This window comes from Pagrus pagrus, assembly GCF_965226575.1.
Source record: "Pagrus pagrus genome assembly, chromosome: 3".
NCBI classification, from domain to species: Eukaryota; Metazoa; Chordata; class Actinopteri; order Spariformes; family Sparidae; genus Pagrus; species Pagrus pagrus.
Genome location: NC_140187.1, coordinates 34,917,200 through 34,944,381, shown reverse-complemented (window position 1 = coordinate 34,944,381; position 27,182 = coordinate 34,917,200). Strand labels below are relative to the sequence as shown.

The 27,182-nt window shown below is 42.2% G+C and overlaps 1 protein-coding gene across 2 annotated transcripts in view; it reads right to left on the bottom strand.

Moving 5' to 3' along the window:
* Window positions 1-27,182, bottom strand: part of LOC311255056 (copine-9-like) — a 345,151-nt gene that overhangs the window by 40,300 nt on the left and 277,669 nt on the right. For both annotated transcript variants that reach the window (XM_084349210.1, XM_084349211.1), the window contains 5 exons: window positions 26,078-26,124; window positions 25,353-25,534; window positions 14,263-14,390; window positions 5,090-5,192; window positions 1,905-1,962 (listed from right to left, as the gene is read on the bottom strand). In XM_084349210.1, the coding sequence (XP_084205336.1) occupies window positions 1,905-1,962; window positions 5,090-5,192; window positions 14,263-14,390; window positions 25,353-25,534; window positions 26,078-26,124 (518 nt within the window). The remainder of the gene's footprint in view (window positions 1-1,904; window positions 1,963-5,089; window positions 5,193-14,262; window positions 14,391-25,352; window positions 25,535-26,077; window positions 26,125-27,182) is intronic.

Sequence of the window (27,182 nt, the reverse complement as noted above, 5' to 3'; positions counted from 1 at the left end):
CTTTGTTTCCTTAGTTTAGGCCTTCATTCCTGTTGGTTATGAAAACATTGTAGTAGGTAATGTAATTTCTAAGATAAAGAAATACAGAGTCCAACAGGGCAAAGGACAACACATTCTCACTCCCAACTCCTCAATTACTGCAGCCTGGTCGGTGGCCGCCTGAGCTGATCGATGTAGCTCCTCTGGTGTCACTTTTGGATGTGAATGGCTCCACAGTCAAGCAATAATAAACATGCAACGTCCGGTTTGTCCTTCAAAAACAGACAACATATTCTGACTCTGCTGACTATTATTAAAGGGGAACTACCGTTTTTTACAACCTGGACCTTATATCTAGCATGACATATGATCATTTACTCACCCAGATAACTTTGGTGTCATTTGGCATCGTTCGGACAAAATTAGATCCGGTGTAGCGCCGCTATATCCATATAATGCGAGTGATCCGGGCACTGAAGCGCAGCCTCTATGAGCATTATCTGCCACGAAACTAGTTCATTTCACCAATATTTTGTTATGATACGCTAGTGCTATTCCCCTCTGAGTCCGGGCTTGTCTGTTATCAACATCTGGGGTCTGTAGGTTGACCTACTACCTCTGACCTGGAAGATGTACCTGTAGCTGCTACTGCTAGTTTGACCCCGGATGTTGATAACAGACAAGCCCGGACTCAGAGGGGAATAGCACTAGCGTATCATGACAAAATATTGGTGAAATGAACTAGTTTCGTGGCAGATAATGCGTTATATAGAGGCTGCACTTCGGTGCCCGGATCACTCGCATTATATGGATATAGCGGCGCTCCACTGGATCTAATTTCATCCGAAATATGCCAAATGGCATATTTCTTTATGCTAGAAATAAGGTCCAGGTTGTAAAAAACGGTAGTTCCACTTTAATGTTGTGAAATACTTTGGGTTCAAATAACTACATTCAGTCACGTCACTTACGTGAATTACGTTACGTTATTTTAATAACTTAACTTAAAAACGAATCGATCTTTGCACGTCATTTTACACACTTTATAGGTTACATACAATCATGCGTCAAAGTCCGCAGAGGTCAAAGCCAACACATAAAGGCCAATAATTGTTCATATGATAGTAAAGTAATCCAAAAAATCACCCTAATCAGCGTGAGTGCACACAGCAATCATGTGCATTTTCTTCAGGAAATGCTCCTGTAGTAGATATTGTTGCCATAAAGGCTGGACCAAAAATCATATTGGGATTATTTTGACAGATATTTTAATTGCAAAATGATGAGAAGGTAATGTGACGTTTCACCTCTCATCCCAGAGGCTTCTTCAGTTCTGAACTTTAGAGGCCTCTTGGATGAGAGGTGAAACGTATTTAAAGAAACTGAAACATGTCCAGTTGCCTACGATACAGCACTTAGTATAAAAATTATGATGACAAACATCACAACATCTCTGCAGCTCTTGACACACATTTATCTCATCAAAGAAATGCAGCTTCTTGAGATTTGGATATTGCACTTGATCATATTGTGATTTCGATTATTTTTTAATTAATTGTACAGGCCTAGTTGCCATGATACAAAAATGCAGCAGTATCAGGGAAGGTCTTCTGTCTGGAAATAAGCAAAGGGTCCTGTCTGGAAGCAGCATGTTAGGGATTTTTCGGGAAGACTTAATGTCTCTTGAGCTCCTTTTAATATCCTGGGGTCATTCTAATCTCATCTGGACTGCTCGTGCATGTATGTGCTGTTCAGTATGAACAGGTTGGGTTTTGCAGTACTGTAGCTGACATTTTGTGTCCAAGGCTTACCACCGTCCCCCACTGAATTATTACACGCATACACACACACACACGCACGCACGCACACACACACACACACACACACACGCACACACACACACACACACACACACACACACTTACCATCAAACTCAGCAGGGCCCACTCCAACTATGATGATAGACATGGGCAGGGAGGCTGCCTGTGGAGAAAACACAGGAGGGGTGTGAGCCAGACTGCTGCTCCCCAACGCAAATATACATGCTGTGCATAAATGTATGTATTCCTCAGTACACTCAGCTGCAATGACAATAAAATGCTTTTAGACCGTTTGAGTACAGATTTGAACTATTATAACTAAGCTGGATCTGATCTCAGTGGACTTGGGTACGATTTCTTGATCAACATCTGAGTGGGGACATGATGTCATTTTACCACATCTTTTGATGGGCCCTCCCAGATTCAATCAAACCTTATACTGTAAAATGATGTTCCTTTGCTTTTCTGTTATCATTTAAAGTTTTTTTCATTTAGCAGTAACTGATTCTTGGCCACTTGGGTCAGTAGAACATGAATGTCCTTGAGGCAGCAAGTCCAACCTGCACCCATTTTTTGTCATCTCTCCAGCTTTCCTATCAAATAAAGCCATGGAAGGCCGAATATATATGTACACACTGACATGTTATCCCTTATAAAGTTGCTATTGCAGATGTGTTAACAAATCCTATCCTTGTTTGGTCACGCCCACCACCCGGTATGCAGTGCGCATTCTGCTCAACACACCTGCGGTCACTCGTCACAGACTTTGGAAAATAGCCGACCTACAAGCTCACAATGTGTTGCAATGTGTTGAACTTGTAGATCTGCTATTTTCACAATTTATGTGTGACACTCTTTTATGATGAAGTAGGGCATTAATTCATGAAAAAAAAAAAAAATGAAATATGTTGGAAAAAAAAAGTTGAAAAGTTGAAATATGGAGATAAAAGGTTTCTGTCCAACAGCACTCTCCAATACTTATTGACCTAAATTAATTTCTTAAAAGACTATAGTGCTTTTGTTTTTTTGACTAAAACTGACTAAAACTAGACTAAAACCTGTTTGAGTTTTCGTCGACTAGAACTGGACTAAAACTATCACATATAGAAATGACTAAAATTTGACTAAAACTAATAAGCATTTTAGTCCAAAAGACTAAGACTAAGACTAAATCTAAAATGGTTGCCAAAAACAACACTGCTAATATACTCTCCTTTCAGTCATGTTTCATCTAAACCAACCACCGAGAAATAACTTGTTAAGGAGCTAAATGCTGCACTACTGTAGGTTCACCCAGCCTGTCATCATCAGAAAAACGACTGTACAGGTCAACTGTGAAAGCAGCTTAATACAACCCATGTTTAGGTTGTTCAGTGGCAACCTCTTGTCGTAGTAGTTATTGTCATGGAGGAAGTCAGGCAAAGTAGAATAAAGAGTGACAAAGTCTGCATCAGGAGGTAGGAGTGGACGATGAGGTAAAACAGCACAGGACTTTCACCCAGGAGACCAGTGTTCATGTCCAGTGTGAAACCAACAGTCAACAGGTAGTTAATTGAAATCACTAACGTAGTTCAGTTTCATCACGTACATAACATAAATTAAGCCACATACGTACCATGTTTATAACTGAAGTTACATACATAATATGGTTATTTTTAAGCCAAACCACAATGTTTGCCTAACCCTAACAATACTGTGACTGTAAACAAAGAGCTGGTGCATTTGTTGGTGGAACGCTGTATCAGTCATGTTGTTTTGAGAGTCAATCCACTTGTCACTCTGTGACAGCATATTAGCCCAGAGTTGAAGGGCTGTGACTGTTGGTAGTTGTGGTTGATTTTGTTCAAATATGCCGAATTGTGATATTATGAGTTATTATTTTTCAGATGATTTAGCTAAGCTAGCAAACAGATGCTAACGTCAGTGGTCTCTTGTTGCCATAGCAACAGTAAACATTCACGTGGACTGATGAGCTGTTAATAGAGATGCAGAATCAAGCTGAGATACTTTGAATTTTAGCACAAAATACAAGTAAACCTATAGGAAATAATAAGTTTAATTTGCAATATTTATCACTGAATTTATTGTAATCTTTCAATTAATTTATTGTTTACTGAGTTGATAACTATTTAATAGGTATAATTTGTGTGTAACTTTAATTTGTGTGTAAATGTGTTACTTTTACTGTAGTTTTCAAATGGCTGTGTATAGTGTTGTCTTAGCATTTTCAGGTCACAAAGATCTGGCTTTTTTTGCATTGGAAAACACTAGTAAAGTGTCCTAATGAAAACACGACAAAGCTATTTGACTATCTCGTTCATAAATGATGGTGTCAGGACTTTTTTTTTATGACACACACACTTTCATTGATATGAATACTTGGTTTTGAGGAATGACCTCTATTTTGAGCATGTGACATGCTTTTGCAGGTTATCAACAACATTTTGCGGTTTGTACTAATTGTTTTGAGAAATGCACCAACTGTTGGGCAAATGTAACTTCCTGTTAGTCTTGTCCCACCCCTTGTCATGACATAACTTCTGTTGTGATTTGACACTATAATGAATAAAGATTGATTGGTTGATTGCTATAGCTGTCAATTTTAGTCCTTAAGTTCATAGCTATGTGCTTTATTTGTTAACTGCTATCAAGGAATATGACTCTCCTTTCTAGTATGTGTGAGAGAAGACGTCGCGAGATTTGTGGACTTCTACATGGTGTCCACTGATAATGTAGTGGGCTGGTCTGGACAGAAAATGCCAGGGCTGAATTTTTGTCCCAGTCCACCCCTGATCACCAGGGATCCGGGAGGGAGGCCTACATGTCACTGAGGGGTAACTGTTTGAATTTAAAGGACCAGATCACCCAAAATGAATATAGCTGGGGGACAAAAAAACATCATATGGCTCCTTACAGCTCATCCGCTGTAATCTAAGTCTCCAGAAGCCATGGGAGCCTAAACTAATCATATACCCACTTCGGACGGGGTGCACGCTGACACTTTTGGAGACTTCTAGAGACTTGGATTACATCGGATGAGCCGAATGGAGCCATTTTATGTTTATTTGGTTGGTTTTTAATTATCACTGATAACTATAAGGGGTCTGTTTGGCAGTTTCAATTCAGAACTTACTGAAATTTCCATGCACCAGTTGCCAATCCAAATTTAGTTTTACATAAATGTGTGGTTGAGTGTTCTGCTTTAGCCCAGAGCTGTTAAATTGATTTTACTCCACACACACACACACAAGGTTTTGCTGTGGTTTATGTGCAGTGTTGTGTCTACTCACATTGACCACCGACTCTTTGGTCTGAGCCATGTCTGAGATGACGCCATCTGTGATCATCAGCAGCACAAAGTACTGGGAGCCGTCAGTCACTTCTGCAGCACATCTAACATCATAACACACACACACACACACACACACACACACACACACACACAGAAGTTAGGTTAACTGATCTGTGTGTGTAGACATTAAGGTTGCGATATGATGCTGTGATGTGTTGAAGCGAGCACTCTTCTTCAATTTTTGTTGTTAGCCTTAGTTAGCTTGTTAGCTTTCAGCTAGGTGGCCATGTTTAAGTGCTCACTTCAGCTCTACCTCTTTGGCCATTTTTGATGAGCCGGCAGTTAGGCGGAGTCAGATGCCTGGCTCTTCAGAAACCTGTGGGTGCCGTCTCTGTGGATCTTTCCACTATTTTTACAGTAAGTGGTTTGAACACAATGCTAGTGTAGCTATAAAGGATTTTTTTGGATTTCTGTTGATTGATATTTTTATGTATTTCATACCTCAAACTTGTACATAGATCTTCTATATTGCACTTTCTTTCTTTCTTTCTTTCTTTCTTTCTTTCTTTCTTTCTTTCTTTCTTTCTTCTTTGTCCTGCATCTGCTGCACAACAGTTTCCCTCAAGATAAATAACATTCTGTCTCATCTTCTCAGTGAGTCTGTGTCTTGTAAAGCTTCTTTATTCTGTTATGTGCTGATTCATGTACCACTTATCATTCATAAATGGAATGTGCGTCATGCCTTGCAGGTAATTGCACGACCATCAGATACTCTGCAGGTTGTTTCGCATGTGGATTTACAGTAAATTAGGGCCCTATAAAATCTGTTTTATTTTTTCCCAAATTCTGTTTTTTCCGTTTTAATTTTTGGGAATCCCGGTTTTTTACCTTTTACTCTTATTTTACTACCAAAAACAGTGTGTTTTTAATGTAAATGACTGTACACAAATTAAATAGAAATTAACTTAAATTTATTGAGGTGACAACAACACATTTCCTTAATACTGTACCATACAGTACATTAAAGTCCATCAAAAACAAGCAGCAAGTAATGAAACTTTAGTTGACTTGTCATAAAACAACAACCAAACATTTTAAACTTCTTCAAAAGTAACTTAAACAAGTTATTTAAGCTGTAGGACTAGTTAGTCCTTGTGAGCTACTCTCTCTTCAAGTTTCCCACCTATCAGACAGAGCCGTGGGCAGCAGCTTCGCCATGCTTACATTGTTTTGAAGGGGGAGGGGCTCAGTCTGTGGAGGGGGCTTGTTGTGCCACCCAGATTTGCTTCCCTCCGTGCAGTTTTCCCCAGACATACGCTCCTCTTCCACACAAAAACAGCATTCCAGTGAAATTATGTCAAATTCCGCGATATTCCGTAGATATATCGATAGCGATAGATTCCGTTTTAATCGGCCAATTCCGCGATTCCGTCCGCGATTCCGTGATCGCGGGAATCATAGGGCCCTAGTAAATGATGTGCTTCTCGTACAGCAGTCCACATGAAGCGGTGTTGTATAATACAGTGTGTGTGTGTGTGTGTGTGTGTGTGTGTGTTTGTGTGTGTTGCAGGTATCGCTAGGATCCCAGTAGGGAGAAGGAAGGCCTGCTGTCTGACTCACTGTTTGATTGGCTCACACTCTCAGTCTGGCCCGAGGCTGAGAGCAGGCAATATGGCAAACTGTCTCTCTCTGTCTGCCTTTCTGTCTGCTGGATTCTTCTCTGTCTGTCTTCCTGCCTGTCTCAACGTCCATCGCTAATGTCTTCTCTATTTCCCTCTCTCCTCCCTTACTCTGTCTCTACACAATAATTGGAACGGTTAACTCTAATCCAAATCACTGCAAGAACTGTATGCACGTCAACTCCAACAACTTATTCTGTTGTACATTTCTCCTCTTTAGCATTCACATGTTCATAACACATTGATCTTATAAACAAATCCATGCCACCTGCTTTTTTTTTCAAACATATTATTTTTTTTCCGAAGCAAAAGACAAAAACGAACAAGTACAGCACCGAAACAATTCAAGGTGAAAACAGGCAGCTAAACACAACAGGAGAAAAGACATAAGAAATAGACAGACAAACAAACAAACAAAAATATCTTAAACATGACAAGTGACTATTCCCCAGCCTTTTTCCAGGCTAAATCCATCAGTCCTAATTTCATCCTCTGGGCTTTAGCAGCTCCCAAGTGTGTTGTCTTGCTCAAACTTATAATAAGCAGATGAGGCGTGATAGCTGGTTTTCTTTTGATATTTACTTAACAGCTTTGCACATAAAACAGTCCAGTGCTACCTGCATGGCTACGTCCAACTGACGTCCGGTGGGGCTCCTGCGCATGCTCCTCACTTCTGTGGCATGCTGGATAATGGAGTTCTTATCTTACTATACTCATAACATCACACCAAGTAGTCAAAGAAAGAGACCCAGATCCTGTAGAATGTGAAGGGCTTGTCCTTTCAGGCCGTGGAAAAGGCTTCAAAAGGGATGATGTTTGTCACAGTACACAACCACTGATTTAGGGTTGAGGCTTTCCACGTGATCCACATTAGTAGAATACACTTCCGGGCACAATGCAGCAGAATATGACAAGTTCTCTGTTACGAAGATCAGCAGGTATCTCATCAGTCAGGCCCAACAAGCAAGTCCTGGCGCCCAGATGTAAAGGGCACTTAAAGATCTTATCAAGCTGTTGAGCAATTCTGATCCAAAACTGCTGGACGTGGGGGCAGCTCCACAAACAATGAAAAAATGAGCCAACAGCAGATATGGCAGGATTCATTCTGTGTCTAGCTTCAGGAGTAATACAAAGTCAATGTAAAATCTTAAATTGCCTCTCCCAGGCTGAATTAGATGCCAAGACACTGGTTGGCTGGTTACACAAGGCATCCCAGTCCTCTGGTTCTATTATAGTACCTAGGTCAGATTCCCATTTGCCTTTAACTTTATCGGAGTTGTCCTCCTTGAAGCTGCACAATATCCTATAAAGCGGTTTGGTAAAGAATTTAAGCTGCAAATTATCTACCAACAGAGACTCTTTAGGAGAGATGGCAAGCCCCCCAGAGAACACTTTTAACTTGGACAGGATAAAATTCCAAACCTGCAAATATTTAAGGAAGTCAACATTGGTGACACCAAACTTTTTGACTTGCTGAAATGTGAGGATCGAGCCATTCTGAACCATGTCCTTAACTACTTTAATGCTCTGCGGCTCCAATCAGCGAGACCAGCCCTAAGGCCAGGTGGGAAGTCTGGGTTATCACGAAGAGCGGTTAATAATGAAAAACAGTTATTGTACCCTTCTAATTTCCTGACCTGCCTCCAAATATTTAACATATTCTTTAAAACCAAATTTTCTTTTATCAATAATGATACTTTTTCAGGAGATATATATAAGAGGTTGTGCAGGGGGATCCCATCCAAAGAGTCTGATTCACAACTGAGCCATGCAGAGTTAGAGTCCTGTATGAACCCTTCCACGAGATATTTGAACTGTGCGGCCAATTGGTACAATGCAAATGACGGCACTGCTAAACCACCACATTTGGCAGGCAGACTAAGGAAACTGTATCTTAGCCAAGGTCTTTTTTGCACCAAATGAATTATATGATAGAACTGTTTAGCTGTGCAAGAATTTTCTTTGGCAAAATAACTGGGAGAATTTGAAAGAAATACAAGAGACACAGGATCATTTTGATCAGATGGATACAGCCTAGTAAGGATAGGGGTAGGCCACACCACCTATCAAGGTCATGTTTTATGGTACGTAGGAGGGGAGTAAAATTAAGCATATAAAGATCTTTTAAGCATGGGGAGACTTTAATACCCAAACAGGAAAAGCCAGCTTGGGACCAATGAGATGTTTGGATCTAACATTTGTCAGTTACCAAGCGCCATGGCCTCACACTTAAAAAAATGTATTTTATATCCGGAAAAGGAGCCATATTTATTAATTAACTCTATCAATTTGGGAATTGATTATCTTGGCGAGACGAGGCAGATTAAAGTGTCGTCGGCATACAGAGAAATTTTGTGCTGTTGGCTATTTAAGGTGATTCCTGTTATGCTGACATCCTGTCGTATAACTGCAGCTAGAGGCTCCTGAGCCCATTAGTAATTACAGCTGATAGAGGTGAAGAATATAAGATCTGGATCCATTTTACAAAATCATCCCCAAAACCAAATTTATGAAGTGTGGAAAAGAGGTAAGACCATTCCAGCCTATCAAAGGCTTTTTCTGCATCAAGAGAAACAAACAAAGCCTTAGAACTATAAATTGAGGAGTGCTGGATGATATTGATCAATCTCCTTACATTATGAGAAAAATACCTCCCCGAATGAATCCAGTTCTTTGGCTGGTTTGTAATTTGTGATAACTCCACTTTTGCAAAGAAATCACACGTCATGATGTGACTGTCGAATTGCGAGGCATAAAGCTGCTTGAAGAACATTTTAAAAGTATCATTCATTTCACCTGCTTTAATATAGAAAGTCCAATTGAAACTTCTCCATGTCCGTCTTTCTCTGACACTTGTCAATAGTAGTAGTATATAATAGTAGTAGAGGATGTGTTATTCAAATTAATATGCTTTTGGTCTAGCTTCACTTGAAAAATGTGTGACTTCTGTACTCTTCAAAAGAACAAAACCAACTGGTTTACATCAACTGCAACCTACTTCAGATAGAGAAAGAAAGACAGCGGTAGTTTTGACTGAGGGGGGTGGAGGGTGACTGCCAATGTTAGGCCACCTGCAGTAATTAATGCTGAATGATGCTAATGCTACCTGTAAAGTGATGCTGAATAATGCTAAAACTACAGATGAAGCGGTTGCCAAGACTGATGTACTGGATTACTGGAGGCATGCTGTAGAAGCATTGAGAGATAAACTCTGAACAGTGAGCGCAAGTTAAAGAAATGTGGGGAGGACGGGAGTCTAACTGAAACCATATTTTACAACATTTTTGATATTTTGAGCATGAGAGCATTTAGATTTACAATTACTGTTGATGTGGTCTAAATGTAGAAGAGGTCTTCAAATGCCCCAAAAACTGCACCTGACCTGAAAATTGAGATTATTAGAAAACAAAAATGAAATTTATGTGAATAACCTGGAATACACTGGGCCACTGTGTCACTGACACGTTTGTGGAAACAACACATTCTCATTTGGTGGTCAAATAAGCAATACAAACTATGTAACATCTGGTTGCACTTTCAAAATAAAGGCATCAAAACTTCTTGGTTAAGTTTAGGAAAAGATGATGGTTTGGCTTAAAATAACTTCTTCCATACAACAATTACCATATACTTGCTTAACAAGGCTGCTCACTACACCTCCATATGCAGACTGTCTGGCTCTTCATACTACAATTGTCCTTTGCTTCCATCATTATCACCCCCTGCTGGTACTGTACCTGTATATGTTGATGAGGTTCTCAGTCATCCAGGTCATGGTAAATCTAGGTGCTGTATCATAGGCAACTGGACTTGTTTCAGTTTGTTGAAGACGTTTCACTTCTCATCCAAGAGGCTTCTTCAGTTCGAACCACCTTTTTTTCTGTCACAATCGCATGCTGTCCTCCACTAGATCTGTGGGTCTGCTACACACTTTGGTAACAGTCCCAATTTGGACTGGAATATTTGACCATCATACAGCTGCTCTTCACCCTCAAGCTTGATCACACAAAACACAAGTATCTGCAATATTCCCAGAGCGGCTTCTATATGATCCATACCATAAGTTACAGACTTTGGATTCACAAACTTTAGAAACCTTACAGCACAACTCAACAGCCACCTGAACCTACAGGCCTGCAAAACAATGTAGATGACACACATTGTGTGTGTGTGTGTAGGCTGGTTATTTGTTTTGATTAATAATGGCATAACTAGTATTTCCACCAAACATCACAGATAATAGTCCAGCTTTCCTTCCTGCCCACAAAGACATACAACATGTCTGTGTGTGTAGAATATGTCACAGACATGAAGAGAACACACACAGCAGGTGAGGGGCATTTTTTTTCGTGTGCGCTTTCTTTCTTTCACTTTTTCTCCCTCACTCCCTCTCGTCCCCCCTCCAGCTTTCTTGCTCTTTCAGCAAGGTAAAGGAAATTCACGTCATCATTTTTATCGATAATTATCAAAGTCAAACTCCATGTAAACAGATAAGGGAGGCGGGAACACAAACACGCAAGTGAGCAGCAGCAGATCGGTAACACAGCTGCCACATAGCACACAGGGTGCCCAGCCTGTTAGCATATCCTCCATGCAAAATGGTGACGTTCTCCAACGCATGGTCGTTGGAGACTGCACAGCCATCGGCAACTATTGGAGCCAAGTTCAGCCAACAACAATAGTTTGTAAAAGGATTATTGCCGCAGATTAATCGTTCGACCTCCAGTAGAGGCACTGACAACAGTTGGACAAAATAAGCAGTAATACACACTAACTGTTGGAGAGAAGCAGCATATTTTTCACTGCCTGTGATAATATGATCGTTCCAATAAGTTACTCGAAGAGGTGAGAGCAGTTGCACGTGTCCTTCATATTTATGTATACATGAACTGCACCATGTATGTTCCTCCTCCTCTATCCTTGTTTTCATCACTACTCTGAACCTCCCACATGGATGGCAACAACAAAGAAGAGGTGGATGAAGAGGAGGGAGAGGATGAGGAGCAGTAACAGGAAGTTCTGGACCAAGAGGAGGAAGAAGAGAAAGATCAAGAGTTAAATTAAGAAGAAAGGAAAGGAGAGAATGAACCAGAGGAGGAGAAACAGGGAGAGTAGATAGGAGACAACAAGAAATGAGGAAAGACAGCGAGGATGTGGGAGAGGAAGAGGTGTAGGGAGACAGCAAGTCAGAGTAAATGGTAAAGGAATGGAGGGAGGAAATTAAAAAAAAAAAGGAAAAAAGGGATCACAAAGCAAAAAGTATCTGGAGACATGAGAAAAAGAAAAAGTGCGAGGATAGGGAGCGAGGGAAGAGGAGCTGTTCTCTCTCTGCATGGATGTTAGTTCTGAAGCTCTTGAGCCCACAGCAGAACAACACAGCTCTGCTACACTCAATTTGATTATGCAACCACCATCACACTTAACTGGGACAGGATATCATTGCTTCATATGGGGGCTAAAAATACAATAGCAGGTAATAACCAGCCAAAGTCCATTAAAAATGTTACACCAGCTGTACTCCAGAAAAGTTTTATTGGTGGAATGTAATTTGTTTTTAAAAAGAACTTGTAGGATGATGCTGCAGGGTTGAGCAGGAAGACAAGGCTTATTCACTTAGATATACCAATTTGTGTTATTTGAAGCACAAACATTGTGGGTGCATGGTTGTCCAGAAAATAATAATCAGAGTTAGGTTCAAATAATTCATGGGACAACTACATAGGCTATTAAATGAAAGATACAATGACAAAAGAATCCACTGAAATGCAATAAGAAAGTAATTGTTAAGGAGGCAGGGACAAGTTTTGAATAGAGGGCAAGACCGGGGGGGAGTTTTAAAGAAGGGGGCACATTTGTAAAATGAGTGAAAATATGTGAAGACTAATTTTATTGACCTGGCTGTGATTTAAAAAGCAGCCGGCACAGTTAGCAGCTACCTCAAAGAAGAACAGCAACTGAAAATATCTGAATATTGAAGAGATGATGAACTCCTTACCCTCCAGGCAGAGGCTGATATCAATCGGCGTGTAAGACGGATGTTAAATGATTGTTGTTGCCAAGTGATTGTTAAGACTGTGCTGCCTGACGCATGTGTTACACGTCACACTAGACGTCAATCCTGCTGTGTTAGATCACAGATTGGGGCGGCATTATGCCAGTGTTGTTTCTGTTTTAAAAAACGAGCTGGTGTAAATAAGAGTCTTCTATGCAGCGGAGTCTCTCTGTTAAAGGGCTTATGACTCACATTCTTCAACTGAAGTGAAACAGGTTCATAAGCATTTTTCTTCAGCTAGTCACATCAATATGAAGAGGCACATGGATGGATGAGTGTGTGAAGATTTTGACACCAGGACTTATGTCCTGTCTCTTACCAACACCAAGTGTTGCTGTCCTTCATCCGTGACAGTGATTTCTGCAGAGACTAGCCTTAACAACACATGATCAAAATCTCTCACAAACTTTACCAGAGTAGTTTTAGTTGCTGAAACTGAAAACTATTTATTTCATTATATTTATTATATTTTTATTATTATTTTTTTGGTTGGGTCATCATCACAATGAATTATTTGGGGAAAGTGACGTGATGGGAGACAATTAGGCAGATTTTAAAGCAGCACAAAGCTGAGATTGAATTACGACAGTGTCAGTCATTCATGATGGAGTTGAAGCCTCCAGCAGTATCACCACAGGAGCTCTGTGCAGATGATGTAAAGGGGTTGCTATACTTTAAAATACATTATTATACATTAAAACACACTCTTATTAAAATACAGCTTCATGCTGGAAGAAACAGTGTTTGTGATACTGGTTCCTGCCGCGGGTCAGGACGCGGCCATCTGCTGCAGAGATGTGCATGTGTTAACAGGAGTTCAAATCCTACTGTACGTGTCACAGCCTCAACACAAATCAAAACTCAATGAACTGAATCCTGACTGTGAAGAACACTGTGAAGGTACTGGTGATGTGTTCCCACCTTGTTTGGCACTTGTTTGTTGTCTTGTAGAGAAACAAAAAAATTGTGTATGATTGAGCTTTAACAAACCCTGGGTGCTTTTCCATCCTCATAAAACATCTGCAAAGTTTTTAACTGTGTTAAATCCTGCATTGTTTACATCCATGTTTACTTGCTACCAGTCTTCTTCTTCCTCTTCCTGTCCACATGTGTGCTTTCCAAGTGTTTTTTGAGGAAGCAAATGCACCAGGCACATTTGTTAGACTTTTTTTTGTTTACAAAAAATCTCCACAGGGCATCATTAAAATCTGAAAATATATGGAAAAAACATGGAACATTAACTGTGATTTCCCTACAGGGATGATTGACAGACAGTTTTTATGATATGCATGTCACATCTTTTGCTTTCTGCCATCAAGTTGCCTCATAACATTTTCTGTTTGTATTCATGACATGCATACAATACATTACATAAGAATGTGTATCAAGGGGTGTGTGTGTGTGTGTGTGTGTGTGTGTGTGTTTCTATGCATCTCTCACCGAGCCACCTGGTTGATGACAGGAGCAAAGTTGGTTGGGCCATACAGCTGAACAGTTCGCAGACTCTGGAAGTAAGCCTCTAGTACGCCCTCGATGCCCACACAGTTTGGGTTTTCTGAATTTGAGTTCTGCAAGAAAGAAAACTCAGTTTGTGGAAAAACACTGGAACTATTTGAAGAAAACAATAAGGATTCTTTGTCTGATCTTGTGAAATATTGGCTATCAGTCTTATTGTCATTTAAGTTAAGCCACCGTCAATATTTATCTAGTTCCACTGGTATTACAGATAGCCAGTAACCAGCAACTTTCCACACTGAATCATGACCCTTAAAACTTGAGTGTAAGAGTGCACCCAGTCTACAGGGTCATCAGGTGGGCACCCTCTCAGTGTTTCGTTGAGTTGTGCCCACCACAAAGAAAGCTCAACAATGTGTTCCAGAACAGCCCCCCTCTTTACCTGCACCCACACACTCAACACTGATGACTGGCCAGTTTACTGACACCAGCTTCATCAGCCTGGTTTCTTTTGTGTGCTTGCTTGAACTCAGTGGTCACATTATAAGAAACACCCATGCAATGCAAGGTAGGATCTCTCCTTGCACCTGAACAACCTGAACTCTGTGTGACATGGATTCAACAAGGTTCAGCAAAAATAGCTTTGAAAATAGATTGTGGTCCATGCTGACATGATAGCCTCACGCAGGTACTGCACATTTATCAGCTGCACATTGAAGAAACGCTCAAAAATGCTGGCGTACTCAAAGTTAATGGTTTGTGTGATGTGTTTGCTGACCATGTTGGAGGGCAAAAGTGTTTAAAACGGGGCAATATTGTATAAGGTACAAGATACAATGTCATTTATTCATCACCATACAACACAGGGTTGCATAACGAAATGAAAGTTTGTAAACTCCTTCATGCTAGAGAAATCACAGAACATATATACAGTTATGAATATACAAATAAACATAAACATGTACATCTTTTGATTCTGCCTCAGGGTGAATGTAAGCAGCAGCAACAAGATGGTGATGATAATGTGGTTGGCATCTTCATATCAAACATCTGGGAAACACTGTCCATCAACTTTGACTGTATGTGGGCACCAAGCATCCATGTTATAAACACAGAGTCCACCTCTCCTCGTGTAGTCCTACACTGTTGGCTCAGAACACGGTCGAGTGCAACAGCTTGATCCGAGATGTTGTGGTGGACAGGTCTCTGTGGCCACAACAGTCTCTGATTTCACGTTGTTTTGCAGGTTTGCAAGTCACATTTTGTCCATTTCCTTTTCCCGTGACCAGAAATTAGCCAGAAGCAGCCTTAAACCAAGCAGGATTAGCATGGCTCTTATTCCGACTCTTTTCCTCCATGGGGCGGTCCAAGCGGTCAGGTTGGATGGTCGAAAGACGGTGTGGGCTGTGATGGTCTGAAAGTATGCTGCTGTTAATCTACAACCCCCACTTTCTTCTCCAATGATGATGGCAGTATGTATTTTGAATAAAGCTGATGGTAAAAAAAAAATTTAGCACAATTTGAAAGAGCTACCGGCTGCTGCATCTTCATGCGCCACCGTAACCATAGCAATTACTGTAATACTGTTCAACCATTCAACAAGCACTAGGACAACTTAATTGGTGGATTAAAATCTCTGACAGTGGAAACCACTGAAGTCAACTGCTGTCATGTTATGTTGTCAGGTAGCATTGGCCATAAATTATGTGGTCAGCAAAAATACTTTAAGCCCCACTCCTGAATGTTACAATTAACATACATCACGTGTCCTCCCCATTCTGATGTTGGTCTGAACAGCAGCTGAACCTCTTGACCCTGTCTCCAAGCTTTGCTCAGTGAGTTGCTACCATATGATAAGACAATAACATATTTGCATTACCGAGCAGCCACAGAGGTGTACCTACTTAAGCTGTCACTTTAGAGACAGAGAACAATATCGCTAACCCGTGTTCCCACCATGACTTCAAACTGTCAAAAGAGGAATCATCTATCAGTTCCCTTCTGCAGTACTCTGTTAACCCTTGAGTGTCTGCAGAGTAGGCTCAAGGAAATCCTGTTCCCGCATCACTGTTGTGAATGTAATAAAGTTATACATTTGAAAAGCTGTGGGTTCTTTTGGAAACACACTTCAGTTAGTCTCTCTGGAGAATAAAGAAATCCACTCGATCAGAATCATGTTAATGTTGTCTTGCTTTTATGCATTACCTCTTAGATAAAGTAAGCCTGAATCTGTCCTCTTTACACCACTGGTGGTTTCTGATTATTTGAAGTAAGAGGGTTAGGGTTAGGGTTAGTTGGTTGTAGGGACATTTGATTGAAAGACATTGAGCCTAACGCAATAATTGTGATATTCTTCTCTAACCCTCTATTATTTGTTTGTGCGAGGCTCACTCCTACACTCCACCTACACTGAGGAGCTTTCAGCTTGATGAGTGTCCTGTTCATAACAAATGGTTTCAGATTAAGTGAGATACCAAGAAGGTTCATGACTTAGATGCCAGGATGCACATCACAATGATACACTGAACAGAATATTTTACATGATCAGTATTTCATATTACCAATGAACCACACGATGACTTGTACGGAAAAGGTGACGCTCATATTAGGGAACCTACAAGTGAATTATCTCTGGAATCTTTGATTTACCAAGCTTTCAGCTCAGTGTTTTGGTTTTAAGGGCCACAACTTTTTTATTTTGGTTCAGTCTCAGCTCTCTCATCGGTGTTGTTTTTGGCTGCAGGAGGCAGCTGTTTTAACTGAAAAAGCTTCAGAACCACCGTACACTTCAAAAGGATGAAATGAAAAGTGAATACTGGATTACATTCATCGTGTGGACAGAAACACCACTCTAAATTAAGTTAATGTTGTGATTTCTTGGGTGCGCAACTGTTTGCTAACATATCTGCCGCATCAGTTTAAAAGGAGATGATGTATTTAAAACTTGTGTCTGCTGCTCCAAGTAATAAAAAATATCTCTGATTGCAAGTTGATTTTATTTTTCTATGAAGATAGAAGAAAATGTTTGAAGTTAAGGCCTTATTTTGCAAATATAATCTGTCAAATTTCTGCATTAAAATGTCTAAAAATGACTGGACCTTCTATATGTTTTTGAGTTGTCTACTTACATTACTCCAAATGTTTACAGCAAGCCAGAGAAATCTGTAATTTTATTCAAGGTAACGGTGGGTTTAATTTGGTTGCCTGTCACTTTGAAAATATTAGAAGACATGTCAGAGAGTGAAGTCTGTGCTGTGCTGTTTTGGCAGTTAGCATACAAGAAACTGATATATTTTCTAAATGCTGCATTTAAGGATGACACTGAAAGTAAATCTTTGCAACTCTCCTGCAGGTTTTAATTTTCAGATCTTCTCGTTCACTTTCCATAAAATAAATCCTTCATTTTGTCTTTCCACGTGTGTGGAGCTGTCATCCCGAATGTCCACACCGCATATCTGTGAGCAGCTCCTCCATTTCTAATTTGCATTGCATTTCATTGCAGTTTTAATTTGGATGCTGACATTTTTGAATATGGTTAAGTTTTGTAATTTTCCACAGTGTCGGCACTTCAGACTTGTGAATAGAATTAGCATAGAGTGTGAAGTGGAGACAACTTAAGTGTTTGTTTATCACAGGGAAGGTCCCTGGTGGCTCAGTGATGATAAAGGCTGAATTTTCTATGCATAGTATTACCCATATTCAGACTGCAGAAAACATTTCAGTGCTTGTAAGAATACAACTATCTGACATGACTACACTACGCCTCCATCCACAGAGAATGAAAATGACCACTGTATCACCGGATTTCAGTCCCATCCAGCTTTTGTTGAGACATTTTTCAAACACCATGTGTCCGTGCTTCTTTTGCAGTGGCTGTTGACAGCTCACCATCCCCTCCTGTAAAGGCAGGGTCATGGGCACACTCTGAGGCTTTCTGCTATCTCTCTCCAAGATGACTTTTTAATTATTTCCTCTGAGACTCAAGTTTTTGTTAAATAACATGGATTTCTTTAAAGCATCAAAAACAGATTCAGAGGCCAGTGTTAATTAAGACACACAGAGGAGCTCTGCAGCTCCAAGTTCATCAGTGTCACATCCACTGATGAAAGACAGATTTCTGATCCAATGTCCATGTGAAGGAGAGTCCTCTTCATTGACTCCTAATTTATTGGAATGTGAGCTATTTAAAATTGTCTATGTTCATATGTTCTTTATTAGGAGTTAATATAAACAGGTGCTGCTGGTTAATTAATTATTTCAACCTTAATCTGAGCCATGATCTGTCTAATTATAGAAGCATTCCACACAATGCAAGCCTCCTCTCATTTTATAGAATATAAACAGCACAGGTCATTATCTCACTATACTCTGTGTGAGCCATATATTATGAGACAAGATAGTGAAACTTTACATTTGATGAACTCTAGATTGCTCGATGTGCTCCGAGCACCTTCCAAACAATGGCTTCCTAATTAGAGTTGCCTTAGCATGATGCGGTGCCTGGATTTGTCACGCTGAGGTGAACTCTAATTGGGAAAGTTGATCAAGCGGCTGCCTGCACGGAAAGGAGCAAAGTTACACAAAGTAATGAATGTAGACAAGCCAGATGCTGACGCTCTTGTCCACCACTGACTTCTGACTGCGAGGGGGCCAGGAGGAGCATGGGATTTGACAAACAATGATCGAGAATGACAGTTTCAGGTCAGAAAAAAAATCTCCGTTCAACTAATGAAAGACATGAGGTGTGTCATTGAGACGTTTACAGCCATATCAAAAGATCTTGCCATATTATCATCGTCTTAAAAACTCTAATCCACTAATCTTCTCCTGCAGCCTTGGAGCAGCGACAAATATAAGACTCTTCTTTTTTCTGTCATTCTCCCACCCACTTCTCTCCTCATTTCCTGTCCAGGGAGACTTGGAATCCAAGGATAAGAAGTTTTTTCATTTTGCTGCTTTGCTAATTGCTATCGGTGCACCCCTTTTGGCTGGCAATGCTAAACAAAGCAGTGCATCATCAAAATGTCTGTCTGTGCTGCTGCCTGTCTGTCTGTCTGCTCTCTGTTCCGTCTCCATCGTTCCCATACCATCAAACAGACTAACCTTTTCTCTCACCGTGCAGCGTGATTCATAATGTTTTCTTCCTCCCACATCTTACTCCTTTCCTCTGCCTCAGTCATCCACTTCACAAGACTACTCCACAATGCCTGCAGCTTGTGGATTTATGTAACCTTCCCTTTCATTGACTTACAAGTTGTCCTGAGTTGAATACCCGCATTCACTTCAGTACATTGTGTCCTTGTGTGCATGCACGTGTACACACAAAACAGGAACCCACACAAGAAAATATTTCTCCACAGTCTTCATAGTGGCTGAAACTTAAAATGAACAAAAATGATCACATATTAATGGAGTTATTATAACTGAGGTTCAGGAACTGGACCACGCCGCCCCTTCTCGCTGATCTGCAACCCAGGCCCAGCAAATCCAACCACCTGCGTCTCATTAACTCAACCACCTACGTCAACCTGATTCAATCACCTGCATCCCATATAAGCATGCCTAACCAGTGTTCTCTCGTTCGTCTCAAGTTCTGACATTCGTCTAACTGGACTAGCAAGAGAAAAAACCCCCAAAACCCCTACTTATCTTATCTTACCTCATCGCCTTCGTTATGGACTCGGAGCTGCTCCTCGACCCTTCGGACGACGACCTCTTCACCGAGCGCTCCGTCGTATCCGAGTCTCCCCAGTCTGCGATCGCTTCCACCCCGGAGCTGCCAGCCCAGCAGCCATCCTGCCTGCGCTCCAACATCCACTTCCCACCGCAGCGCCAGCGCATCGTCCATTATTCCGCATCCAGCAGCTCCAGCCAAGCATCATCAACATCACCCCACCCACGCAGGGGTCGTAGCCCTCCACGCCGTGACCCAGCTAATAGCCGGGCTTCCAGACACTGCGGATCCGACCGGCCAGCACTCAACCCACGGCCGCACAGCCACCAGCCTGAGACTCCCGGCTACGCCTCCCCGTTCTACAACATCCATCTCCGACCCCCCGACACGGTGGACACATTGCTCCGCAAGGAGGTCACTGACGGCTTCATGATCGGCCCCTTTTCCAGCCCTCCCTTCCCTGTCTACCGCATCAGCCCCATCGGCATCGCCACCCGTAAATACTCTGGGAAAAAGGGGCTTATCATCGACCTCACTTCCCCCCACGGCACCACGACACCAAGCATCAATAGCCTTATCCCAAGCCTGGATTTCTCCATGCAATACACCACCATTACCCACGCCATTAAACCTCATCCACCTCACCGGCTGGGGCGCCTGGCTGGCTAAGGCAGACATTACCAGTGCATTCAAGGTCTTGCCCATCCGTCCGGACTTCTGGAAATTCTTCGGCGTATCGTGGAGAGGCCGCTTTTACTTCGCAGTCCGTCTCACCTTCGGATGCAGAAGCAGCCCAAAAATATTCGACTCCCTCTCTGAAGCCCTCTGCTGGATTCTCCTCAATAATAACAACCTGCCTCACGTCGTCCACCTCCTGGATGACTTCCTCATAGTCACCCCACCATCCTCTCCACCAGCTCTAGGCCTCTCAACCCTCAGATCTACATTCTGCCAACTTGGCGTACCCTTTTCTGATGAAAAGACGACAGGACCCAGCACGTCACTTTAATTCCTCGGCATCACACTCAATTCAGTCACCTTCCAAGCCTCCCTGCCAACCAACAAGTTACTGCGCACATCCCTGTTAATTTCTAACTATCTCCTCGTCCACCGCTGCACCAAGCGCCAGCTTCTCTCCCTGCTCGGACACCTCAACAATGCCATCCGAATCATCCCTCAGGGCAGATCATTCATCTGCCACCTACTGTCCCTGTCTTCCGCCATTCCGTCCCTCCACGACCACATCGACCTGGATGCTTCATGTAAAATGGAACTGAGAATGTGGCACGATTTCCTGTCGGCTTGGAACGGCATTTTTTTTTTCTATGATGACCGGATCACCCAACCAGAAGACATTCAGCTCTACACAGACGCCGCACCCTCCACAGGTTTCGGAGGCTACTACGCCAGCAGATGGTTAGCCTCTACGTGGCCCCCGGAACTGTTCTCACTCTCCCCTTCCTCTGCCCTGTACGAAATATACCCGGTCATCATCGCTGCTCTTCTTTGGGGGCACGAATGGTCAAGAAGAGTCATCCTCATCCACTCCGACAACCTCACAGCCGTCAACATCATCAACCAAGGCCGCTCACAATCACTGGACATCATGCAATTCATCCGTCGCCTCACCCTGATCTCAGCCCAGCACCAATTCATAATCCGCGCAGCCCACATTCCCGGCCACCTGAACCACATTGCTGATTCACTCTCCCGGTTCTCATTTCAGAAATTCAAGTCCTTGGCAGCAGACTCGGACCCTTACCCTACGCCAGTCCCACCGTTTTCAGCCACCATCCACACATAAACCCCCGTCTCCTCCACCTCGTCGACTCTTCCCAGCAAGCTATCCTGGACAGCCTGTCACCCAAAACCCTTTCTTCATACTACACCGGATGGTGCTGTTTCAAGTCTTTTCATACCCTTCACGACCTCCCCTTCCCCTCCATCGACATCGTTACAATCACTAGCTTCATCACCTACGCCCACACAGTCCTCAAAATCAGAACATCTACCATCCAAGCCTATCTCTGTGGCGTCAATTTCTTCTTCAAACTGCTCTCTGGAGCCCCGGCCCCCTCCATTTCTCATCCCCAAGTCTCCATGCTAATCAAAGGCCTTAGAAAGGCGGAACCCCAGCTTGCACCGAAACGCCTACCACTGACCGCAGACGTCCTCACCCGCTGCATCCTAACCCTCCGCTCAGGATACTCATCCCCGTTCATCGACTTGACCCTCAAATCCATTTTTCTCCTGGCATTCTTCGGCTTCCTGCGTTGCTCGGAATTCACTTCCACCACCTCCACTCAAGACCCCTCTCGACACGCAACACTACAGCTCCTACATCCACAGCCACATCAGCGAGATCCATCGAGTCCACTTTCGCATAACTCAGTAATCCTTTTGGGGGATGATGAAGCCACGCTGACTAAGACGTGCGCGAGACGTACCCCCATCCTGAGTCTCGACATCCCTGGTTCCAAGACGGTTTGGCCAATCGGCAAACCTACTCAAACTCCCCCCCCCCTCCTTTCTTCCTTCATCCACCTACCTCGACCCCTTTCCCTCACCCAACGACCCCTAACCCCTCCCTATCCTTTCCAAATCGTCTTCCAATTCAATAAACTATCTTAAACGTTAAACAGGGGCGTGGTCTTGTTAGTGAAATGGAGTTTTTATAACTGAGGTTCAGGAACTGGACCACGCCACCCCTTCTCGCTGATCTGCAACCCAGGCCCAGCCAATCCAACCACCTGCGTCTCAACCAATTACCTGAGTCTCATCAACCTTAACCACCTGTGTCTCATTAACTCAACCACCTACGTCAACCTGATTCAATCACCTGCATCCCATATAAGCACGCCTAACCAGTGTTCTCTCGTTCGTCTCAAGTTCTGATAACCCTCCCCCCCAGACCCTCTCCTTTTCACTATCCTCTCTCACAGGATCGCTGGCAGCCCAGCCTTCGACATCACCACTCCACGGCAAGAAGATCCTCCAGACCAGACACTCAGGCCATTCCAGCACAGGAACCACGGGGGGATGATGAAGCCACGCTGACTAAGACGTGCGCCCATCGAGACATACCCCTATCCTGAGTCTCGACATCCCTGGTTCCAAGACGGTCTGGGACGGTCTGGCCAATCGGCAGATTCAAACTCCCACCCCCCCCCCTTTCTTCCTTCATCCACCTACCTCGACCCCTTTCCCTCACCCAACACCCCTAACCCCTCCCTATCCTTTCCAAATCGTCTTCCAATTCAATAAACTATCTTAAACGTTAAACAGCGGCATGGTCTTGTTGGTGAATAATTCATCAGTCATTATCAGTCCTCATCCGCTGCGTACTACCTGCCCCACATTGGTTGTGTGTGAGTGAGATTGTGGTCATTTGATTAAACACTGTGCACAAAAAACAATAGTGCAAAGCTAGATTTTGACCGTGAGTTGTTCAGATTTGCAACCAATATGTGTCCTGAGTGAGTTGATCAGTGGACAGCTCTAACTACATGTGTGAACACTCCCCTGACACCCTGAGGATGCATTTGAGAGCCACCATTTACACTCAGTTATAAAAGAAGACATTGTATTGATGTCAGCCTATCAAACTTTACAAATACAGTAAACAGTAACCCTTAAAGAACATGTGTATCATTGCAGTCTTTTTTAAAGTATTGTTTTGGCCTTTTCATGGCTTTATTGACAGGACAACATGAGAGATGACAGGAAGTGGGATGAGAGAGAGGGAGGACAACATGCAGCAAATGGCCCCAGGTCAGACTCGAACCCTGGACTGCTGCAGCGAGGACAAAGCCTCTGTACATGGGTTGCATGCTCTACCAGCTGAGCTACTATGGTGCCCACCGTGGCAGTCTTGAGCTCCAATGATTTCTACAACTCTCATTTTCCTGTGATGGAATGAGTGGAACACATACTACTTTGTCACAAAAAACATTCAAAAAGTTTGGTTCAATAATGAATTTAATGAATTAATGAACAATATATAACAACTTGAATGATAAATTTTGGTGATTATAGAAAGTTGTGTGAATCAACATGCTTTGTAGCATGGCCTCTTCTCCTGAGTGATAATGAATAATAACAGCTGGTGACTTTTCTGGGCCCATTTTAAAAGGGCTTGTCTGATACACCCACTAGACTCAGCCACAAACACTACAATGGGAAAAGTCTAAGGAGCTCAGCATTGATCTGAAAGAGCCCATTATTGATTTGAGCAGGTCAGGAAAGTCACTTGGTGCCATTAAAAAGCAGATAGAAGTCCCAAGATCAACTGTACAAACAACTGTTTGTAAGTGCATAGCACAGCTGTGTCACTGCCACAATCAGGAAGAAAACACAAACTATCACCTACTGCTGAGAACAAACTGGTCAAGGATGGTCAAGAGTCAACCAAAAACCACCTAAAAGCAGGTCTGCAATGAATTAGAAGCTGCTGGAAGACAGGTGACAGTGTCCACAGTCAATTGTGTTTTACATCAACATGAGCTGAGAGGCTGCTGTGCAAGAGAGAAGCCCTCGATCCAGATGCAGCACCTTAAAGCTCGACTGAAGTTTGCTGCAGATCACATGGACAAAGAAGAAACCTTCTGGAGGAAAACTCTGTGGTCAGATGAAACAAGAACTGAATTGTTTGGTCACAATGAGCAGCAGTATGTTTGGAGGAGAGAGGGTGAGGCCTTTAACCCCAACAACACCATACCTACTGTCAAGAATGGTGCTGGTAGTATTATGCTGTGGGGCTGTTTTGCTGCCAGTGGATCTGGTGCTCTAAAGAAAGTAAATGGAATAATGAAGAAGGAGGATTATCTCCAAATTCTTTAGGAACACCTAAAATAGTCAGCAGAAGATTGGGTCTTGGGGGCACTTGGGTGTCTAACAAGACAATGATCCCAAACACATCAAAAGGGGTAAAGGAACGACTGAATCAGGCTAGAATTGAGGTTTTGGAATGGCCTTCACAAAGTCCTGACTTGAACCCCATCGTGAACATGTGGACTGTGCTAAAGAAACAAGTCTGTGCCAGGAAGTCAACAAGCTTAATTGAACGGATTCTGTCAAGAGGAGTGGTTAAAAATTCAGCCAGAGGATGACCAGAAGCTTGTGGATGGCTATCAAACACACCTTATTGAGGTGAAAATGACCAAGGGACATTCAACCAAATATTAGAATTACTGTATGTATATTTTTGATCCAGCAGATTTGGTCACATTTTCAGAAGACTATAATAAATTCATCACTGAACCAAACTTCATGAATGTTTTTTGTGACAAAGAAGTATGTGTTCCACTGGCCACCTGAAATCAGAAAACTTGAGCTTTAGGAGTGCATATTGCCACAAAACTACCCTTTCTCTGTCAAGTGTTTTTACATCAGTGTCTCTTACCAGTGGGAAGGCATGGGAGATCTTTCCGTCCGGGGGAAGTTTAGCTCCAAAGCCGTATGCTGGAAAGAGTTTGTCACTGTCATAGTCCTGGATAATCTCCCCCACGGCCTTCAGTGCCATGGCATACGCATTCATCTGGTACGGACTCATGTAGTGCAGTGAGGTGGGCTGGGATGGGTTACCTGGAGAGAAAGCACCACACCCAAACACACACACACACACACACACACACACACACACACACACACACACACACACACCTCATATTATAGAGGGATTACAAAAGGCATGTTGCAATTTGATACAAAAACTGTATATATATGTATATGTGTATCAAAATATGCTTCTTGACCTGTACTTCAGCCTCAGACTACCACTTAATATCAAGTATCTGTCAGTTCATTATGTGTGACCTCTACAATTGAAATCAATCACATTGTAGTAATTTCATTATTTTTTGACAGTATCAATACTTTCACTTAGTGGATATGAAGATTCAAATAATTTAGTGTGGCAAAATAATAATGATTCAAATGTCCAGTCACTCTGTTTCTCTGAGGCTTAAACTCTCTAAACCTAAAACAGCTTTATCTGTTCTACATCACAGCCTCCTGTACAATAACACTGGGGTGGATGGATGGATGGATGGAGTAGGTAAAACATTTTCACAGAACAACAGATGTGTGGACATTTCCTGCATGCACAAAGATGTAACTGGGTCCTACCGTTGGACGCTGTGAAGTCTATGGCCACAGTGAAATTGAGTTGTGTCCTGGTGAGAGATTGAGCACATCAATACCATTTGAAACGTAGATGTTAGGAATGTGCCAGTATCTCCAGATGGGAGCACATTTACAGCTGTTCAGGCTACACTAAGAAACTCCTCAATGGCATCAAAACCTACAAATTCAAGTGTTGACAGACACTGTATTGTGCTAATATTCAAGTCAGACTTGTGCTCAAGTGTCTCTTTTTTTTTTATATCACTCCAGATCCCATGCTGTATTCCTTACACGCTTTAGAAAAACAAAGGTATTTCAGATTTGTAAAAGGGATTCTGGCCTTGCAGGCTAACATTGGTTTCATTTTATTTGAGCACAGTATAAAATTACATGCAATTTACATCACAGAGGACATCAGAGAACAATTAGAAAAGGCTATGATGAATTTATGAATACGGTACCCACTAGCTATTGAGTCAAAAGTTCAAGTATAGTGTGACTATTGCGATTGGCAATAAATATGCTGTATAAATTATCATTTGTAGGATTATGTAAATCTGCATTTTTTTCCCCCTAAAGTTTCACTTTGGTGAACTTGCAAATACACAAGCTAGTGTAGAGATGTGAAGTCACACCCTTAAAGTAAACCAACATGGGACCTTGTTTCAGAATAAATATGAATGGTAGTGAATGGAGAGAGGCACCAAATTTATTGACCCTAATGGAACTGTGCCATGAATCACACATATGACGTTTGTCAATTTCAAAGATAATAAAAAACTATTCAAATATAAAACTGTTAAAATATGTTATTCAGATTACACAGCCAACAGTCGGATGTCATCTTGTTGAACGCTGACCAAAACCCATAACTTAAACATTGTAGAGCTGGTCCTGTATATTATCAGCTCACAGAACTGACCAACTCTCCTTTCACATAATTGCAGTTGTGCCAAGTTGGTGGCGTGTTGCTGTTGTTGATGTATATTGAGGTGGATGATGTAGTTCACTTAAGTGGTTTATAGAAAGTATTAAGAAAGGAGTCTATGTGTGGCCGTAAGATGTAGTGGCCCGCCATGCCTCTGTACGGCACTGCGCTGGGGTCTCG